The sequence below is a fragment of the Piliocolobus tephrosceles genome, chromosome 5 (assembly GCF_002776525.5).
Source record: "Piliocolobus tephrosceles isolate RC106 chromosome 5, ASM277652v3, whole genome shotgun sequence".
Lineage (NCBI taxonomy): Eukaryota > Metazoa > Chordata > Mammalia > Primates > Cercopithecidae > Piliocolobus > Piliocolobus tephrosceles.
Window position 1 is genome coordinate 125572400 of NC_045438.1, and position 16145 is coordinate 125588544.

The window sequence follows — 16145 nt, forward strand, 5'->3', positions numbered from 1 at the left end:
AGAAATCACAAAAAAGTTCTAGCCTAAACTCACATGTGTGTAAAAACTGTCTTTCCCTCACCACTTCGGTGTAAATGTCATTCTACCTCCAATCCGCCAGAAACTAAGCTCGGGTGCCAGAGGCTCCGAGGTCTGGGAGGAACACTCCTCTCTTTGCCAGATCCTTGTTCCTTTTATTACCTCCCTGGCTCTTCCTCCCCCATTTCTGTAGTCTCCCTCTCAGGAAGTCCCCCCTCGGGACAGAAACAGCCCATTTCCTCATCCCTTGAGGACCCCTAGAAGTCTCCTCCTCTTCACCCCTTCCACTCCCAACCCCCAGTCCCAGAGACATCTCTGAAAACGCCGCCACCGTTGCCTCTTTCTAGGCTTCTAGGGGACCTGCACGGCCGATGGCTGTTGCCGTGGAGACCCGCCTGCACCCGGGCCTCACCCTCCTCTCCAACCCCGTACTCCCGTGAGCTGAGCCTCCCCCTACTAAAGCACGCGGGCGCGCACACTCGCAAGCACACACGCACACACACACACGCACATACACACGACTCGGAGTGTACCTGACCTCTGTTGTTCTCCCTCCCCTCCTCCTGGCTTCCCACTCCGGTGCAGTCCCACAGGCTCACACACGGGTTCCCCCACACTGCCGCCCACAGTCGGCCCCACATTATCCTGCTCCCACAGTAAGAGGACACCAGAGCGCTATTAAGTGACGGAAAAAGGGTGGGTGATTTACAGTAGGTCTCCCTCCCCAAACGCTATCATTCCCCCAGCCCTCACGCGCCCCCTCCCAGGCAGGCCCGGTTCCCGAGGACGCTGACACTACAACTCCCAGCAGGCCCAGCAGCCCGAAGCCCTGGGCTGGAGGAGCAGGGCACGCCGGGAGATGGAGTCTCGCCGTGCTGCACCTGCCGCAGGACCCGGCGAGGGGAGGAGGCTGGATGGAGAAGATGGAGTGCGGGTGCGGCGGGAGCAGCCTGCAGGGCCTTTCCCTAAACACAAGCCTTTCCGTCCTCTGCGGAAGCGGAGGGACACATGCTCGTCCACTGCCCTTCTCCAAGGTCCGTCAGAGAAAAAGCTCCCTCCCCCACCGCTCTTCCTCCTCCCCACACTGGCCTCTGCAGCTCCTGCATCCAACCAGGAGTTGTTCCAGGCTTGGCCTGACCAACGTGACCTAGCGGGGAGAGGGGTGATAGAGGGCGGGGCTGAAGAGAGGGCACTGGGAGAAAGCTATTGTCCACATGTGGTGGCAAAAATAATGACCTGCAAGCAGTATGCAAATGAGCTTAGAGGCACCTCCCTCTTAGGGTAGGGGAGCGGAGGGCACTGGTTTTAACAAGTCTTCAGGTCCTTGCCTCCCTCCCCGCTACCCTCCCTCTGCCCCGCCGGGTCACTCACTCACCACCTTCCAGCGATCCTTGACCACGTAGTTGGCCGGCAGGATGTCGGCCTGCTCCCCTCCCCCACTCATGTTGGTTTCGTCCTTAAGGGCGGCCGCTAGGCACTGCATCCGCCAGCCAGAGGGAGGGGTGTCCGCAGGGCCTGTCCTGAGGGGGCCATCTACCTAGGGGAGTGCGGAGGGGCTGTGAGGGCGGGCTGCAGACCCAGGACCACCTGGCAGGTAATGGAGGAGAGGAGCTCCACTCCTGCCCCGCATTCTTCCTGGTCCCACTGGACAGATGCTCCAGGAGTTACCAGGGGAAAGATTGTATAAAGGCCAGTGCAAGGGAGGTACAGACTACGAACTGGAGATGGTTAAAATCAGCAACAGGACACACATGTTGACCAACGAAGAAGAGGAAAATGACAGTGAACAGGCCGAAGGGAAAGAGAGATATGCTAACTGATGCCAGGAAGACTTGCTGACCAACGGAGCATACCAGACTGGGATCCTCTCCCTTGTAGGGGAGGCCTGGGCCTTGGCTCCCCCTTAGGGGCGTCCCTGTGTCACAAAATGTCCATGGAGCTGTGCAACGGAGGCTTAGTGAAAAGGGAAGACCTGCCACCCAAGGGGTGACCCATGGGACACCGACACCAACGTGACCTGCTAATCAGCCCTGAGAGATGTGGTAATCAAGAAAATGAGGGAAGGCACTAAAGCCCTTTGAGGGTGGTGTTAACTGAGGGGGATGCAGGTGCTGAGAGGCACACACCTTTCTCAGGGTGAGCTGAACCCACTGACACAGCCATGGGGTTGGGAGGTCAGGATATGAGAGATGAGGTGAACACAGGTGACAGACTCAAGACATGGATGTCAGATGGACAGCAGCCTTGTGGCCACTCCAGAGGGACAGAGGTGGGCTGAATTGGGGGGGGGGGCAGGAAAATGGGAGGGGCCTAGCAGAAAGCAGGAGGAGTGAAAGGGAACAGCAGGTGTGGGTGGGCATTGGGTGAGAGAGCCTCTGACCACACCTTTCTGTGTCTGCTTAGGAATCAACAAGAAAGAACACAGCTCTCCTCAAATTAGGACAGGTAGAAGTTGGATATCAGGGAGAGTTTCCCAATGGCAGGGGTTGGGAGAGCCAGGCAGATGTTACCGGAGAAATGCCCATGTATGCACATGCATATGTCTGTGTGTGTATCTGTGCATGTATCCTTCTGTGTGTGTATGTGCCTTTGTGTGTCTTTCTTTGTATATCTTTTCTGTGTGTCTGTCTGCTTTTCTACATGTATCTATGTGTCTGTATGTGCTTGTGTGTGTGTTGTGTCTGTCTGTGTGTGATGTGCATGTGTGTAGGCAAGGGGCCAGAAGACATGACTTTCTGAGATCTCTGCCAACCCAGGACAGAATTTGGAACCAGGATATTTTCCTCTTCTCTTTCCCTCACACTTTTTAGAAGCACACTACTGTGCCCTCACAATGACCCTGAAGAGTCACAAATAGAGAAAGAGGGAAGTTACTTAGGCTGGGGTTTGGGGGTTGTGGGTTGGGGGAGGAAGGTGGCTAAAGAGATCTATAGATGGGGTAGAAACTACATAAACCCCCCTTTCCTTGGGATGAAATAACTTCCCAGGGCTCCCGCATCTAGACATCATGCCATAGGGGACAGGGTGGGAAGTGGAGGTGTGGAAACCACCTTCCAAATCATGATGTGCCACTGTGGACATATGGAGAAGGGATCTTCATGGAGAGGGACGCTGCCACTCCTTTTCTCTTTCTTCAAATGACTAAGCTGAGCTGTTTCCTCCAATCCTTACAACTTCAGAGCATCAGGACTTCCCTCCTTCTGCCAAAGTGGGATATGGGGCATCAGGAATTTGAAGGGCAGTGAGGGCAATGGCAGGATGAAGGGAGAGGTAGGGATGGGGCTTCTGGAATAAAGGTGGAGGAGACAGGTTGAGGACAAGACTGAAGAAGCAATTGAACTGGTGGGAGGGAGCCTTCAGAAGTTGAACTGGGTGAACTCTGGTGGGCTTTCCAGTCCTGGGACAGTGGATCTCTTAGGTTGATAAGGAAAATTTGTGTCCTGCTCCCATTTTATAGATGAGCAAACCAAAAAGAAACAGATGAGGCAAGAGAAGGAAGAGTGGAGCCAGGAAGATAAATGAGGGTTACCTGCCTCTCCCTCTCCACTATCCTTCTCTCTGTGTGTGAGGACTACGCTCAGCAGAGACTGGGTTGGATAATACAAACACGCGACACTTGGTTGCCCCGTTACTGCCGCCTCAGGCCCCTATGTGCGCATGGGAGCATGGGCACATGGTGAAGGCGAGGGCTTGTGCAGTTTGTATGAGTATCTGTCAGAGAGTGCAGGTAGAAGCATGTGGGGCCAGTGATGGTACATAGGGGTACGTGGAAGTGGTGGGAACTCATCATGGCCTGTGGATACAAGTGTTGCTGTGTAACTCTGCAAGGTGTCAGCAGGGGTGTGTGGGAATCTGGGAGCCCAGGTTAGGAGAGGTGATGGAGACCAGCGAGAGGTGATGGGGACAGGTGAAAGAGGTGTGGAGGGAGGCAGAGGGGAATGTCAGGGATGAGGAGCAACAGGATTAGAGGAGGGGGGTGGGTAGGATAGAGACTGGTGAGAGATAACGATGACAGGCAAAGAAGAGATAGGACCATGGGAGGGATTTCTGGGCACAGTTGAGGGGGTGAGGAAGTAGATAAGAAGACAGGTGGGAGGCATGGAGGGACTGAGGACAGGGAGGGAGGTTATGGAGACAGCTGAATGACTCGTCAGGGGTGACAGGAGACCCAGGGGTGAAGCCATGGGGACAGGGGACTGAGGTGAGTGGGGAGGAGCAAAGTGCCTGGAGGATGGTTTGGGGAGGGAGGTCTGTGTGCTGGGGACAGGGAGCGGCTCCAGGCCTCGGCGCGGCCCAGGCGGTGTAGGCCAGCGTCCCAGCCCAGCGGGCGGCGACAGCAGCGCGGAGGGGAGCCCAAGAAGGCTGCGCTGGGAGGCGAGCCAGGCGGAGCCCCCTGAGCCCACTAAGGAGCCCCCGCCCCGACCCCGGCCCGCCCCGCCCCGCCTCACCTGCTCTGTGCCCGCTGCGGCTGCGGCTGCGGCGGCGGTGGAGGCAGCGGCTCGGGGCGGCGCATCCCCCGGGGCCGGGGCGGGGCGGGGGCGGCTCAGTGCGGCGTTGGGCGACCCGCTCCCTCCGGCTGCGGCGGCGGCGGCGGCGGCCTTCCGACCGGGACCATCCCGGCCCGGCCCGGCCCCGATCCTCCTAGGGCGACGGCGGCGGCAGCGGCGGAGCGGGGAGCTGCCCACAATGCACTGCGCCGCCAGCATCAGCACCAGCCCTGACATCACCGCCCGCTGCCCGCTCTGACATCACCGCTCCTCCTCTGACATCACGTTCCACCGGCCCCGCTCCGCTCTCCTCCAGCCTTGGGATTCTCTGGCTGTCCCGCTCCAGCTCTCAGGTTCTCCTTACCGCTCTCTGCCACTCACTTGACTCCATCTCCCAGCACAGCCCCATCACTCCTTACCTGCTCCCATAAAACTCACCTGTCTCCATCACCCTTTATCTTCCCCACTCCCAGTATGTCTCTAAAATTCCTCACCTGACCCATCAGTGTCGCCCGATTACCCACTCCATCCTCTACATGTTTATATCTCCTTCCTCTAAACTCATCCCCCTCTCCTGTACCCATCCTCCCACACGTCCCTATCACCCACCTCTTCTGGGACCATCCCACACTCTCACCCACCACCTGTCACGTGTAATTCTCACCTCACCACCTATATACTTTATCTTTTGGCTCAACCTGTGTCTCTCTTGGCCCTTTGTTTCATTTGTGGACAAACTCTGCCATTGGTTTTTACTGCTTACCAAATAAGATGCATACTCTTTACTGTAACATCAAAACACCTTCCCAACATGGACCCATAAGGCCATTACTCCCCTTCTGACATGTTGGATTACTCAGCAACTCAACAATCCAACATTCCTTGAGCAACAAACTCTGCATGCCACCTGTCTCTTTCAGTTTGTTCCTTTTTTTTTTTTTTTTTTTTTTTTGAGACAGGGTCTCATTCTGCTGCCCAGGCTGGAGTGTAGTGGCACAGTCTCAGTTCATTGCAACCTCTGCTTCCTGGACTCAAGCAATTCTCCAGCCTCAGTCTCCCAAGTACTTGAGACTACAGGTGTGAGCCACTATCCCCGGCTAATTTTTGTATTTTTTGTAGAGATGGGGTTTCACCGTATTCCCCAGGCTGGTCTTGAATTCCTGAGCTCAAAGCCATCTGCCCACCTTGGCCTCCCAAAGTGCTGGGATTACAGGAATGAGCCATTGTGCCCAGCCAGTTCCTTCCTTCCTTAATGCCTTCAACAAATGCATACAGAGCAACTTCAATAATAATAACAACAACAACAATGGGCCAGGTGCAATGGCTCGTGCCTATAATCCCAACACTTTGGGATACCAAGGCAACAGGATCGCTTGAGCCCGGGAGTTCAAGACCAGCCTGGGCAACATAGTGAGACCTCATGTGTACAAAAAATTTAAAAATTAGCTGGGTGTGGTGGTGTGCACCTGCAGTCCCAGCTACTCAGGAGGCTGAGGGGGAAGGATTTCTTGAGCCCAGGAGGTCAACACTGCAGTGAGTCGTGATTATGCTACTGCGTGCCAGCCTGGATGACAGAGCGAGACTCTGTCTCAATAATAACAACAACAACAGCAACAATTGCATCAGTTATTTACTTCTGCCAGACACTACTCTGACTTTACATATGTTAATTAATTTAATCCTGATGACAACCCTATAAGGTAAGAGGACTATTGTTATCCCTTGTTTTATAGACGAGGAAACTAAGATACAGAGAGGTTAGGTAATATGCATTCGGTTACACAGCTAGCAAGTGGCAGAGCTGGAATTCAATCCCTGGCCCTGGAGTCCATGGTTCTAATCACCACGTTGGGAGGAAGGATCATTGAGCCTGCAAGAGTAATCAGGGAAGGCTTCTTGGAGGAGGCACATTCAGCTGTAATTTGAAGAATTAGTAGAAGTTTGCCAACAGAGAAGTGGGGCCAGGGCAGAGGATGAAAGAGACTTCCAGGCTGAGAAGACAGCATAAGATGAGGCTGGGGCGGGCGTGTGCAAGATCATGAAAGATCTTGTGTGCAGTGCTAAGATTAGATTTTACTCATTTGGTTTTTGGAAGTGTAGTGGATACTGTGGAGAGCCATTCAGATCTCCCTTCAGAATCTAGGTGCGTATTCTCCCAGATATGAGATGTTGAAGGCTGACTGCTTTCAGCTGACCTGTTCTCTGGGAATTGCCTTTGGCCAAGGGAGCTGCCTCATTCAAGATCATGCCCCCTTCCTGGGACATCCCACATCCAATCGATGAGTATAAAGGCCTGGCCCCCTTACTTCAACTGGGGACACCTCCTAAGGGACATCCCATTTTCAAAACTAATAGGGACAGCTGAGGCTTCTATTGAGACTACATCAGAGCTCAACTCCCCCTTCCATGCAACCTTGCCTTCTTCAGTCCTCCACAGAGGTTGATCACGAGAGCACATCCCCATAAACTTACTGCGTGATCATCTCTGTCTCAGAAGCAGTGTCCTGGGGAGCCTGATTTTCAGATAGGGAACCACTGAGGAATTTTGAGCAAAGACGAGACAAGGTCCGATCTGAGTGTTGGGTTAGAATTCTAGTTTCTTTTTCGTTTTTGTTTTCAGTACTTTAAAAATGTTGCTCTATAGTCTTCTAACTTGCATTTTTTTCTGATGAGAAATTTGCAATTATCCTATCTCTGTTCCTTTGCATGAAATCTATGCCTTTTATGCGTCTATATTTTTAATTTGTTTTGTTTTGTTTTGTTTTGTCTTTTGAGACTGAGTCTCGCTTTGTCACCCAGACTGCTGGAGTGCAGTGGCACTATCTAGGTTCAAGTGATTCTCCTGTCTCAGCTTCCCAAGTAGCTGAGATTACAGGCGTGCACCACCACGCCCAGCTATTTTTTTGTATTTTTAGTAAAGACAGGGTTTCACCATGTTGGTCAAGCTGATCTCAAACTCCTGACCTCAAATGATCTGCCTGCCTCAGCCTCCCAAAGTGCTGGGATTATAGGCATGAGCCACCACGCCCAGACCAAGGCCTCTGGTTTCTTTTAAGATTTTCTCTTTGTCACTGGATTTAGCTGTTTAAGCTATTTGATTATGATGTGTCTTTTTTACATAGTTTTATTCATGTTTCTTGTGCTTGGGTTTGTTGACATTCTCGTATCTGTGCATTTATAGTTTTCATCAAATTAGGAAATTTTTCAGCCATTATTTTCTTAAATATTTTTTCTGCCCTCCCCTTTCCTTCAGGGACTCCAATTACCCTGTATATTAGGCCATTTGAACTTGTCCCACAACCCACTGATGCTTTACTTTTTCCCAGCCTTTTTTCTTGCTGTGTTTCATTTTGGATAATTTCTATTGCTATATATTCAAGTTCATTAATCAAGTTCATTAATCTTTTCTCTTACAGCATCTAATCTAGTATTAATTCCATCCAATGTATTTTTCACTGTTGTTTACAATTCTGGAAGTTCGATCTGGGTCTTTTAAAATCTTCCATATCTCTACTCAGTTTTTTCTTCTAACTTCTTAAACATATGGAATAATTATAATACACTTTTCTACTAATTCTATCTAAACAATTTCTTGATTCGTTTCAACAGATTTTCATTCCTACTATGGGTCATATTTTCTGCTTCTTTCCATGTCTAGTAATTTTTTACTGGATGCCAAATACTGTGAATTTTACCTTGCTGAGTCTTGTATATTTTTATATTTCAGTGAATATGATTCAGCTTTGTTTTGGATTGCACAGTTAATTTTTAAGAAGTAAAAAAACAGGCTGGGCATTGTGGTTTATGCCTGTGAATCTCAACATTTTGGGAGGCAAATGAAGGAGGATTGCTTGAGCCCAGGAGCTTAAGACCAGCCTGGGCAACATGGAGAGACCCTGTCTCCACAGAAAAAAAAAAAAAAATCAAAACTTAGCCAGGCGTGGTAGCATGTATCTGTGGTCCCAGATACTTGGGAGGCTGAGGCAGGAGGATCGCTTGAGTCCAGGATGTCAATGCTGCAGTAAGCCATGATCATGCCACTGTACTCCAACCTGGGTGAACGAGCAAAACGCTGTCTCAGAAAAAGAAAAGAAACAGAGAGATAGACAGAGAGAAACAGAGAAAGAGAGAGAGAGAGGGAGAGAGAGAGAGAGAGAAGAAAAACCAGTTTGGGCCAGGCGCAGTGGCTCATGCCTGTAATCCCAGCACTTTGGGAGGACGAGGTCAGGAGATCGAGACCATCCTGGCTAACATGGTGAAACCCCATCTCTATTAAAAATGCAAAAAATTAGCCAGGCGTGGTAGTGGGCGCCTGTAGTCCCAGTTACTGGGGAGGCTGAGGCAGGAGAATGGCGAGCCGAGATCGTACAACTGCACTCCAGCCTGGGAGACAGAATGAGACTCCGTCTCAAAAAAAAAAGAAAGAAAAAGGAAAAAGAGAAACCAGTTTGATCCTTTCAAAGTTTACTTTTAAGTTTTGTTAGGTTAGATCAGAGCAGCCTCCAGTCTAGGGCTAATATTTCTCTGACGCTAAGACAAAACCTAATTTTTTTCGCCACTAAGGCAAAGCCCTATGAATTTTCCATATGAGCCAGTAGGAACAGGCACTAGTTCCATCCCTGTGTGAGCTCAAAAATTGTTCACTCTGCTGCTTTCAGATGTTTTTCCCCACCACAGATAGTTCCCTCATACACATGTGCTGATCAGTCCTCAGCTATCTATTCATGGAACCCTCTGAACCTCTCCAGTGCTCTCCTGTCCTGTACTCTCTCCTGCAAACTAGAGGCCTTGGCCTCCCTGGACTCCCAGCTCTATCTCCTCCATCAAAGAGACAGCCAGGCTCAGCCTGGGTTCCTCCATCCTGCAGCCTGGTAACCTTGCAGGCAATAAGCTGGGGCAAATGTAAAGCTCGTCTACTTTGTTTTCAGTCTTTCAGGGATTACAGTATTGTTCTGTGCTGCCTGACGGCCAATGTTCAAACCTTATTGCTCTATATTCATATATTCTGTCCAGTTTTTTAGTTGTTAAAGACGGGAGGGTAAATCTAGGTCTTGCTACTTCTTGGCCAGAAGAAGACATTTGATCTGGGTGTGACATGGCAGGAGTGTGAGGATAGACCGGAAGAGCTCCTCCAGATGCTTGATTTCTGCCTTCCTTAAGTCACTACAGCCCTTTGCACATTACTGCATGGCGTTAACCTGATTTCTCCTATTCTTGAGCTACGGCTGGCTCCTCCCAAAGCCAAATGGAGTCTAAAGTCTCAGATACTCTCCTTTACTCCTTTTTGTAGCTCTGTTAGTGCCCATTGAATGTCTCACACAAAATAAATGCTTTTAAAATGTGTCCCCAACCTGTACATTAAAAGGAATTTAAAGCTGGGCACAGTGGCTCATGCCCGTAATCCCAGCATTTTGGGAGGCTGAGGCAGGAGGATTGCTTGAGCCCAGGAGTTCCAGACAAGCCTGGGCAACCTAGTGAGACCTCCTCTCTCTGGAAAATAAAAATAAATTTAACAAAAATTAGCCAGGTGTGGTGGCATGCTCCTGTGGCCCCAGCTACTCAGGAAGCTGAGGTGAGAGGATCGCTTGAGCCTAGGAGGTCAAGGCTACAGTGAGCCATGATCATGCCACTGCATGCCAGTGTGACAGAGCAAGATCCTGTCTCAAAAAAATAAATAAAAGGGACTTAAAAGATAAATAAAAATAGGTAAGGTTAAACTATACTGTCTAAAAATGCACATTTGGGTGATAAAACCATAATGAAACATAAGGAAGTTTAATGATGTCTTTCCTTTCTGTCCTCACTATGAAAGTAAGGGCAGTGGTTACTTCTGGAGGGAGTAAGGGGGCTGTTTGGGATGGTGCACATGGAAACTACTTCTGGGTAGTTGAAGATCTATTTTGAGATGAGATGGATGGGAATCACAAGAGTGTTTGTCTTATAATAGTTCATTTGTTTAGGTGGTTTTCTGTAGCTGGGTTTGATTTTATAATGCAAGTATACTTTTATTGGTATGCCTCTGCATGAATGAAGGAATCATAAATGATAAATACATCTGGGCATTGAGTATCAGTGGTTGCTCGCATCAAAACAGAGAGACATCCAGACACTATGTGCCCATGTTAGGATTACACAACACCCCTTGTGAAATAGCCAAATTCAACCTGAATCTGATTAAGTCTTTGCATCCAACTACAATGTACAGGAAATAAGGAATATAGAGGAACATATTCAGTGACATCACAGGGATATAATTGGCAAACTTCAGACTGAAGGAAACTGCAGGATGAGAGAGAGAAAGAGAGAATATACGGGGGAAATGTATATATTAAAATAGATTTAAAAGGCATGTCAACCAATCATAATATGTGGATCTTGATTTCAAACAAATAAATTACAAAGTTTGTAAGACAAGAAATTTGAACACGAATGGAATATTTGATGATATTAAGAAAATGTTGTTAAATTTTTTAGCTATGATATGATAATAATATTTTAGTTCCTTTTTTTAATAAGACGGGGTCTCACTATGATGGCCAGGTTGGTCTTCAACTCTTGGCCTCAAGCAATCCTCCCACAGTGCTAGGGATTACAGGCATGAGCCACCATGCCCAGCCTTGGTTACATTTTTAGTAAAAAAGAGTTATCTTTTACAGATATATATAAAAATATTTATAGGCCGGGCGCGGTGGCTCAAGCCTGTAATCCCAGCACTTTGGGAGGCCGAGACGGGCGGATCACGAGGTCAGGAGATCGAGACCATCCTGGCTAACCCGGTGAAACCCCGTCTCTACTAAAAAATACAAAAAAACTAGCCGGGCGAGGTGACGGGCGCCTGTAGTCCCAGCTACTCGGGAGGCTGAGGCAGGAGAATAGCGTGAACCTGGGAGGTGGAGCTTGCAGTGAGCTGAGATCCGGCCACTGCACTCCAGCCTGGGCAACAGAGCGAGACTCCGTCTCAAAAAAAAAAAAAAAATTTATAAATAAAAAATGTAATCTGAAATTTGCATAAAAATAGTACAGTGAGGAAATTTAGTATGAATACAGATGAAACAAGACTGGCCATAAACTGATAATTATTAAATCTCACACTATTTTCTCTACTTTATATTTTGCTTTGTTAAGAACAGTTTTACTGTTGCAAATGGCAGAATTTCCTTCTTTTTAAAGACTGTTTAATATTCCATTATACACACACACACACACACACACACACACACACACAAACACACGTAGTGCCACCACATCCGGCTAATTTTTTAAATTTTTTGTAGAGGTGGGGTCTTCCTTGTTGCCCATGCTGGTCTCAAGCTGCTGGGCTCAATCAATCCTCCCACCTCAGCCTCCCAAAGTGCTGTGATTATAGGCATGAGCCACAGTGCCCGGCCTACTGTAGCTTAATAATATGTTTTGAAATCAGACATGAATGAACCTGGAGGGCATTATAGGGAAATAAGCCTGTCACAGAAGGACAAATACTGCCTGAATTCAACTCATATGAAGGCTGTATAATGGGCAAACTCACAGAAGCACCCAAGCCTGCCAACAAAACTTGGCCAGGTGTGGTGGCACCTGCCTGTAGTCCCAGCTACTTCGGAGGCTGAGGTGGGAGGATCACTTGAGGGGTGGAGGCTGTAGTGAGCTGTGATGCCATGATGGTGGCACTGCACTCTAGCCTGGGTGACAGAGTGAAACCCTGTCTCAAAAAAATAAAAAGAACGTTTCTGTCACTCCCAGAATGTTTTCTCGTGCCCTCTGCAGCCAATTCCTGCTCCCACCCCCAGCCTTAGGCAACAACTGGTCTGCTTTCTGTCTCACCAAACATGCCTTTTCTAGACATGTCACATAGAATCATGTGATGTGTAGTCTTTCGCTATTCTCTGTATCAGCATATAAATTTGACATTTTCCATAATAAAATAATTTTTGTTTAATTGAACAATGACTTACATTTGTATAGCACTTTATTTTAAAATGGACTTTATTTTTTAGAGCAGTTTTAGGTTCACAGCAATGCTGAGCAGAAGGTACAGAGAGTTCCCACACACCTCCGCTTCCACAAATGCGCAGCCTCCGCCATTATCAGCATCCCCACTGAAGTGGTACATTTGTTACGACTGATGAACTTACATTGACCATCATTATCACACAAAGTCCATAGACTACATTAGGTTTCACTCTTCATGTTGTACACTCTATAGGTTTGGATAAATATATAATGACATGTACCCACCATTAAAGGATCACGCAGGGTAATTTCACCGCCCTAAAAACCCCCTGAGTACTTTGTGTTTTCTTTTTTCTTTTTTTTTTTTTCAGACGAGTTTCGCTGTTGTCGCCCAGGCTGGAGTGCAGTGGCACTATCTCACTCAGTCCACCTGCCTTGGCATCCCAAAGTGCTGGAATTACAGGTGTGAGCCACCGCGCCTACCCTATATTTTCTAATGTGCCTTCACATACTTCACTGCACCATGCTCAAACCAGGTGAGTAAGGCAAGATAACATTTCTTACCAATTTCATAAATGAGGAAACAGACTTGGAGAGTTTAAGGGACCTGACCAAGGTCACAGAGACAGTAACGGAATTGAGACTGGCCTCCTGGGACCAGGCACAGTGGCTTACGCCTGTAATCCCAGCACTTTGGGTGAAACCCCGTCTCTACTAAAAATACAAAAATTAGCTGGGCGTGGTGGCACATGCCTGTAATCCCAGCTACTCGGAGGCTGAGGCAGGAGAATTGCTTGAACCCAGGAGGTGGAGGTTGCTGTGAGCCGAGATCACGCCACTGTACTCCAGCCTGGGCAACAAGAGTGAAACTCTCTTTCTAAAAAAAAAAGATACAGAGGCAGAAACAAGATGGGGTGTGTGTGTGTGTGTCTGTGCATGTGTGTTCCTTGTCTTTGGGGGGAACTGGAGGGAAGGTGTGAGTGAGGATAAGGAATGTTGGGGAGGTTACCTGTCAAGTCTGCTGGCACCTGAGGCCTCCTTCCTAATCTGTGTATGCATGTTTGTGTGTGCCTGAGAGAGGGCACCCGGTGGGGGAGGGACAGGTGTGCAGCTAGCTATGTCTTCATGTTTGCCCCATGGTCCGTGTATACATAGCTGGGCCCAGCAGAGCAGTGGGCAGAAATACTCTGAAATCTCTGTCTCCCCTTTGTATGTTAGCATTAAAAATATACATATTGCTGCATCTTCTCTGCAGTGGCATGCTTTAGTACTTTAATAGTTATCTTTCAGGAAGAATACAGAAGAAAACACTGATGGAGCTTTCCTCTGGGGAGTGGGGCTGGGGTCTCAGGACTTTCTTTCCACTGCATACTATCTCGTTCCATTTGAAGGTTTTGTCATATATTTGTGATTATCATAATAAAACGAGGGTGAAATCAGTATTGGTGAACAATGAGTGCTTGCCTGTCTCCCTGAATATACTGCCTCTATCAACCTGCTTACTACAGGACTCAGCAGACTATGAAGTGCTGTGAAATTCATCCTCTCATTTAAACCACTCATTCATTCAACAAACATTTAATAAATGTTTCTTATGTGCCAGGCATAGTTCTAGAAACTGGGGATAGGCTAGGCACAGTGGCTCACACCTGTAATCCCAGTATTTTGGGAGGCTGAGGTGGGAGGATCACGTGAGCCCAGGAGTTTAAGATAAGCCTGGGCAACATAGTGAGACCCCATTTCTACAAAAAATTAGCCAGGCATGGTGGCACTCGCCTGTAGTCCCAGCTATTCAGGAGGATGAGAAGGGAGCATTGCTTAAGCCCAAGAGTTTGAGGCTGCAGTGAGCTGTGACCATGACACTGCACTCAAGCCGGGGTGATAGAGCAAGACACCATCTCTTAATAAAGATAAGGAAAGAAAGAAAGAAAGAAAGAAAGAAAGAAAGAAAGAAAGAAAGAAAGAAAGAAAGAAAGAAAGAAAGAAAGAAAGAAAGAAAGAAAGAAAGAAAGAAAGAAAGAGAAAGAAAGAAAGGAAGGAAGGAAGAAAGAAAGAAAGAAAGAAAGAAAAGAAAAGAAAAGAAAAGAAAAAGAAAGAAAGAAAAGAAAAGAAAAAGAAAGAAAGAAAAGAAAGAAAAGAAAGGAAGGAAGGAGGGAGGGAGGAAGAAAGAGAAAGAAAGAAAGAAGAAAAAGAAAGAAAGAAAAGAGAGAGAGGGAGGAAGGGAAAGGAAAAGAGAGAGAGGAAGGAAGGAAGGAAAAGAAAGAAAAAGAAAAGAAAGAAAGGAAAGGAAGGAAGGAAGAAGAAAGAAGGAAAGAAAGAAAGAAGAGAAAGAATGCAGGAATACAGCAGTGACAACCTTCTACTGGGTATAGAAAAACATGCAACATAATTAATAAGTTATATGGTGCATGAGAAGGAGAACAGGCAAGGTGGGGAAGGGTGATAGAGAGTACTGGGGGATGGAGGGCTGCCATATTGAATAGGGTGGTCAGGGAAGGTGAAGTGTCAACAAAGACTTGAAGGAAATGAGGAGTGAGCCAGGAAGCTACCTGGGAGAACAGGGTTCTGGGCAAAGGGAACAGCAAATGCAAAGACTCTGAGGCAAGGGCATGGCTGACGTGCTTAAGGAACAGCCAGGAAGCCAGTGAGGTGGCAGAGAAGTGAATGAAAATAATAGGAACTGGAGTTAGGGAGGTAAGAGGGTGACAGGATCATCTGGAGCCTTGTGAGCTACTGTGGGGTTTTCAGTTTTTACCCCAAGTGAGATGGGAACCATTGGAGAGTTTTGAGCAGAGGAAGGTCTTGACCTACATCACTCTAGCTGCTGAGTGGAGAGCAGACTGTAGCGGGGAAGGGGTAAGGGAGGTGTACAGAGAACCCTTGACATAAGTAATTCCATCTTAAAAAAGACTCCATCACTGGGCGCATTCGCTCATGCCTGTAATCCCAGCACTTTGGGAGGCTGACGTGGGGGATTGTTTGGGCCTAGGAGTTTTGAGACCAGTCCTGGAAACATAGTGAGACCTCATCTCTACATTTTTTTTTTTTTTTTTTGAGATGGAGTCTCACTCTGTTGCCCAGGCTGGAGTGCAGTGGGGTGATCTCAGCTCCCTGCAACCTCTGCGTCCCGGGTTCAAGCAATTCTCCAGCCTCAGCCTCTGGAGTATCTGGGACTACAGGTGTGTGCCATCATGCTCAGCTAATTTTTTGTATTTTTTTTTGAACATAAACTCAAGATTTTATTGTCTTCATAATAAAAGATGACACTTAGAACTGGATCACTTGGCCCTTTCTCTTCTTATCTCCTCCCAGTTCAAAATGCTTGCATCTTTTAATAGCCAGCATTCTCTTAGATCTGCAGTTGGGCTCAACGCACTCAAGCCTTAGCACAATCTTCTTTGTAGTTTTAGCCTTTTTCCGGAAAATCGGCTTAGTTTGCCCACCATAGCCACTCTGCTTCCTGTCATAACGCCGCTTTCCCTGGGCATACAGAGAATCCTTGCCCTTCTTGTACTGTGTCACTTTGTGGGGTTCGTGCTTGCCACACTTCTTACAGAAAGTCCGGCGGGTTTTAGGGACGTTAACCATGCTTGCAAGAGCGATATCGGCACGGGAAGAAAGAATTTTTTTGTATTTTTAGTAGAGATGGGGTTTCACTGTGTTAGCCAGGATGGTTTCGATCTCCTGACCTCG

General features: G+C 48.0%; 2 protein-coding genes across 2 annotated transcripts in view; both read right to left on the reverse strand.

Annotated features, from left to right (window-relative positions):
- Positions 1 to 1549, reverse strand: part of TTBK1 (tau tubulin kinase 1) — a 42341-nt gene extending 40792 nt beyond the window's left edge. The window contains exon 1 of the mRNA XM_023212868.1: positions 1394 to 1549. Coding sequence (XP_023068636.1) covers positions 1394 to 1501 — 108 coding nt within the window. The 5' untranslated portion in view covers positions 1502 to 1549. The remainder of the gene's footprint in view (positions 1 to 1393) is intronic.
- A 14115-nt stretch (positions 1550 to 15664) lies between these two features.
- On the reverse strand, positions 15665 to 16076 carry LOC113225058 (60S ribosomal protein L36a-like). Its single transcript, XM_026455482.1, has one exon. It carries the CDS (start codon positions 16038 to 16040, stop codon positions 15720 to 15722), a length of 321 nt encoding a protein of 106 aa, XP_026311267.1. The 5' UTR covers positions 16041 to 16076; the 3' UTR covers positions 15665 to 15719.
- Between the last annotated feature and the right edge of the window lie 69 nt (positions 16077 to 16145).

What these genes read in the sequence shown, in the direction of transcription:
- LOC113225058 (XM_026455482.1), bottom strand. Translation starts at nt 16,040, where the DNA reads ATGGTTAACGTCCCTAAAACCCGCCGGACTTTCTGTAAGAAGTGTGGC.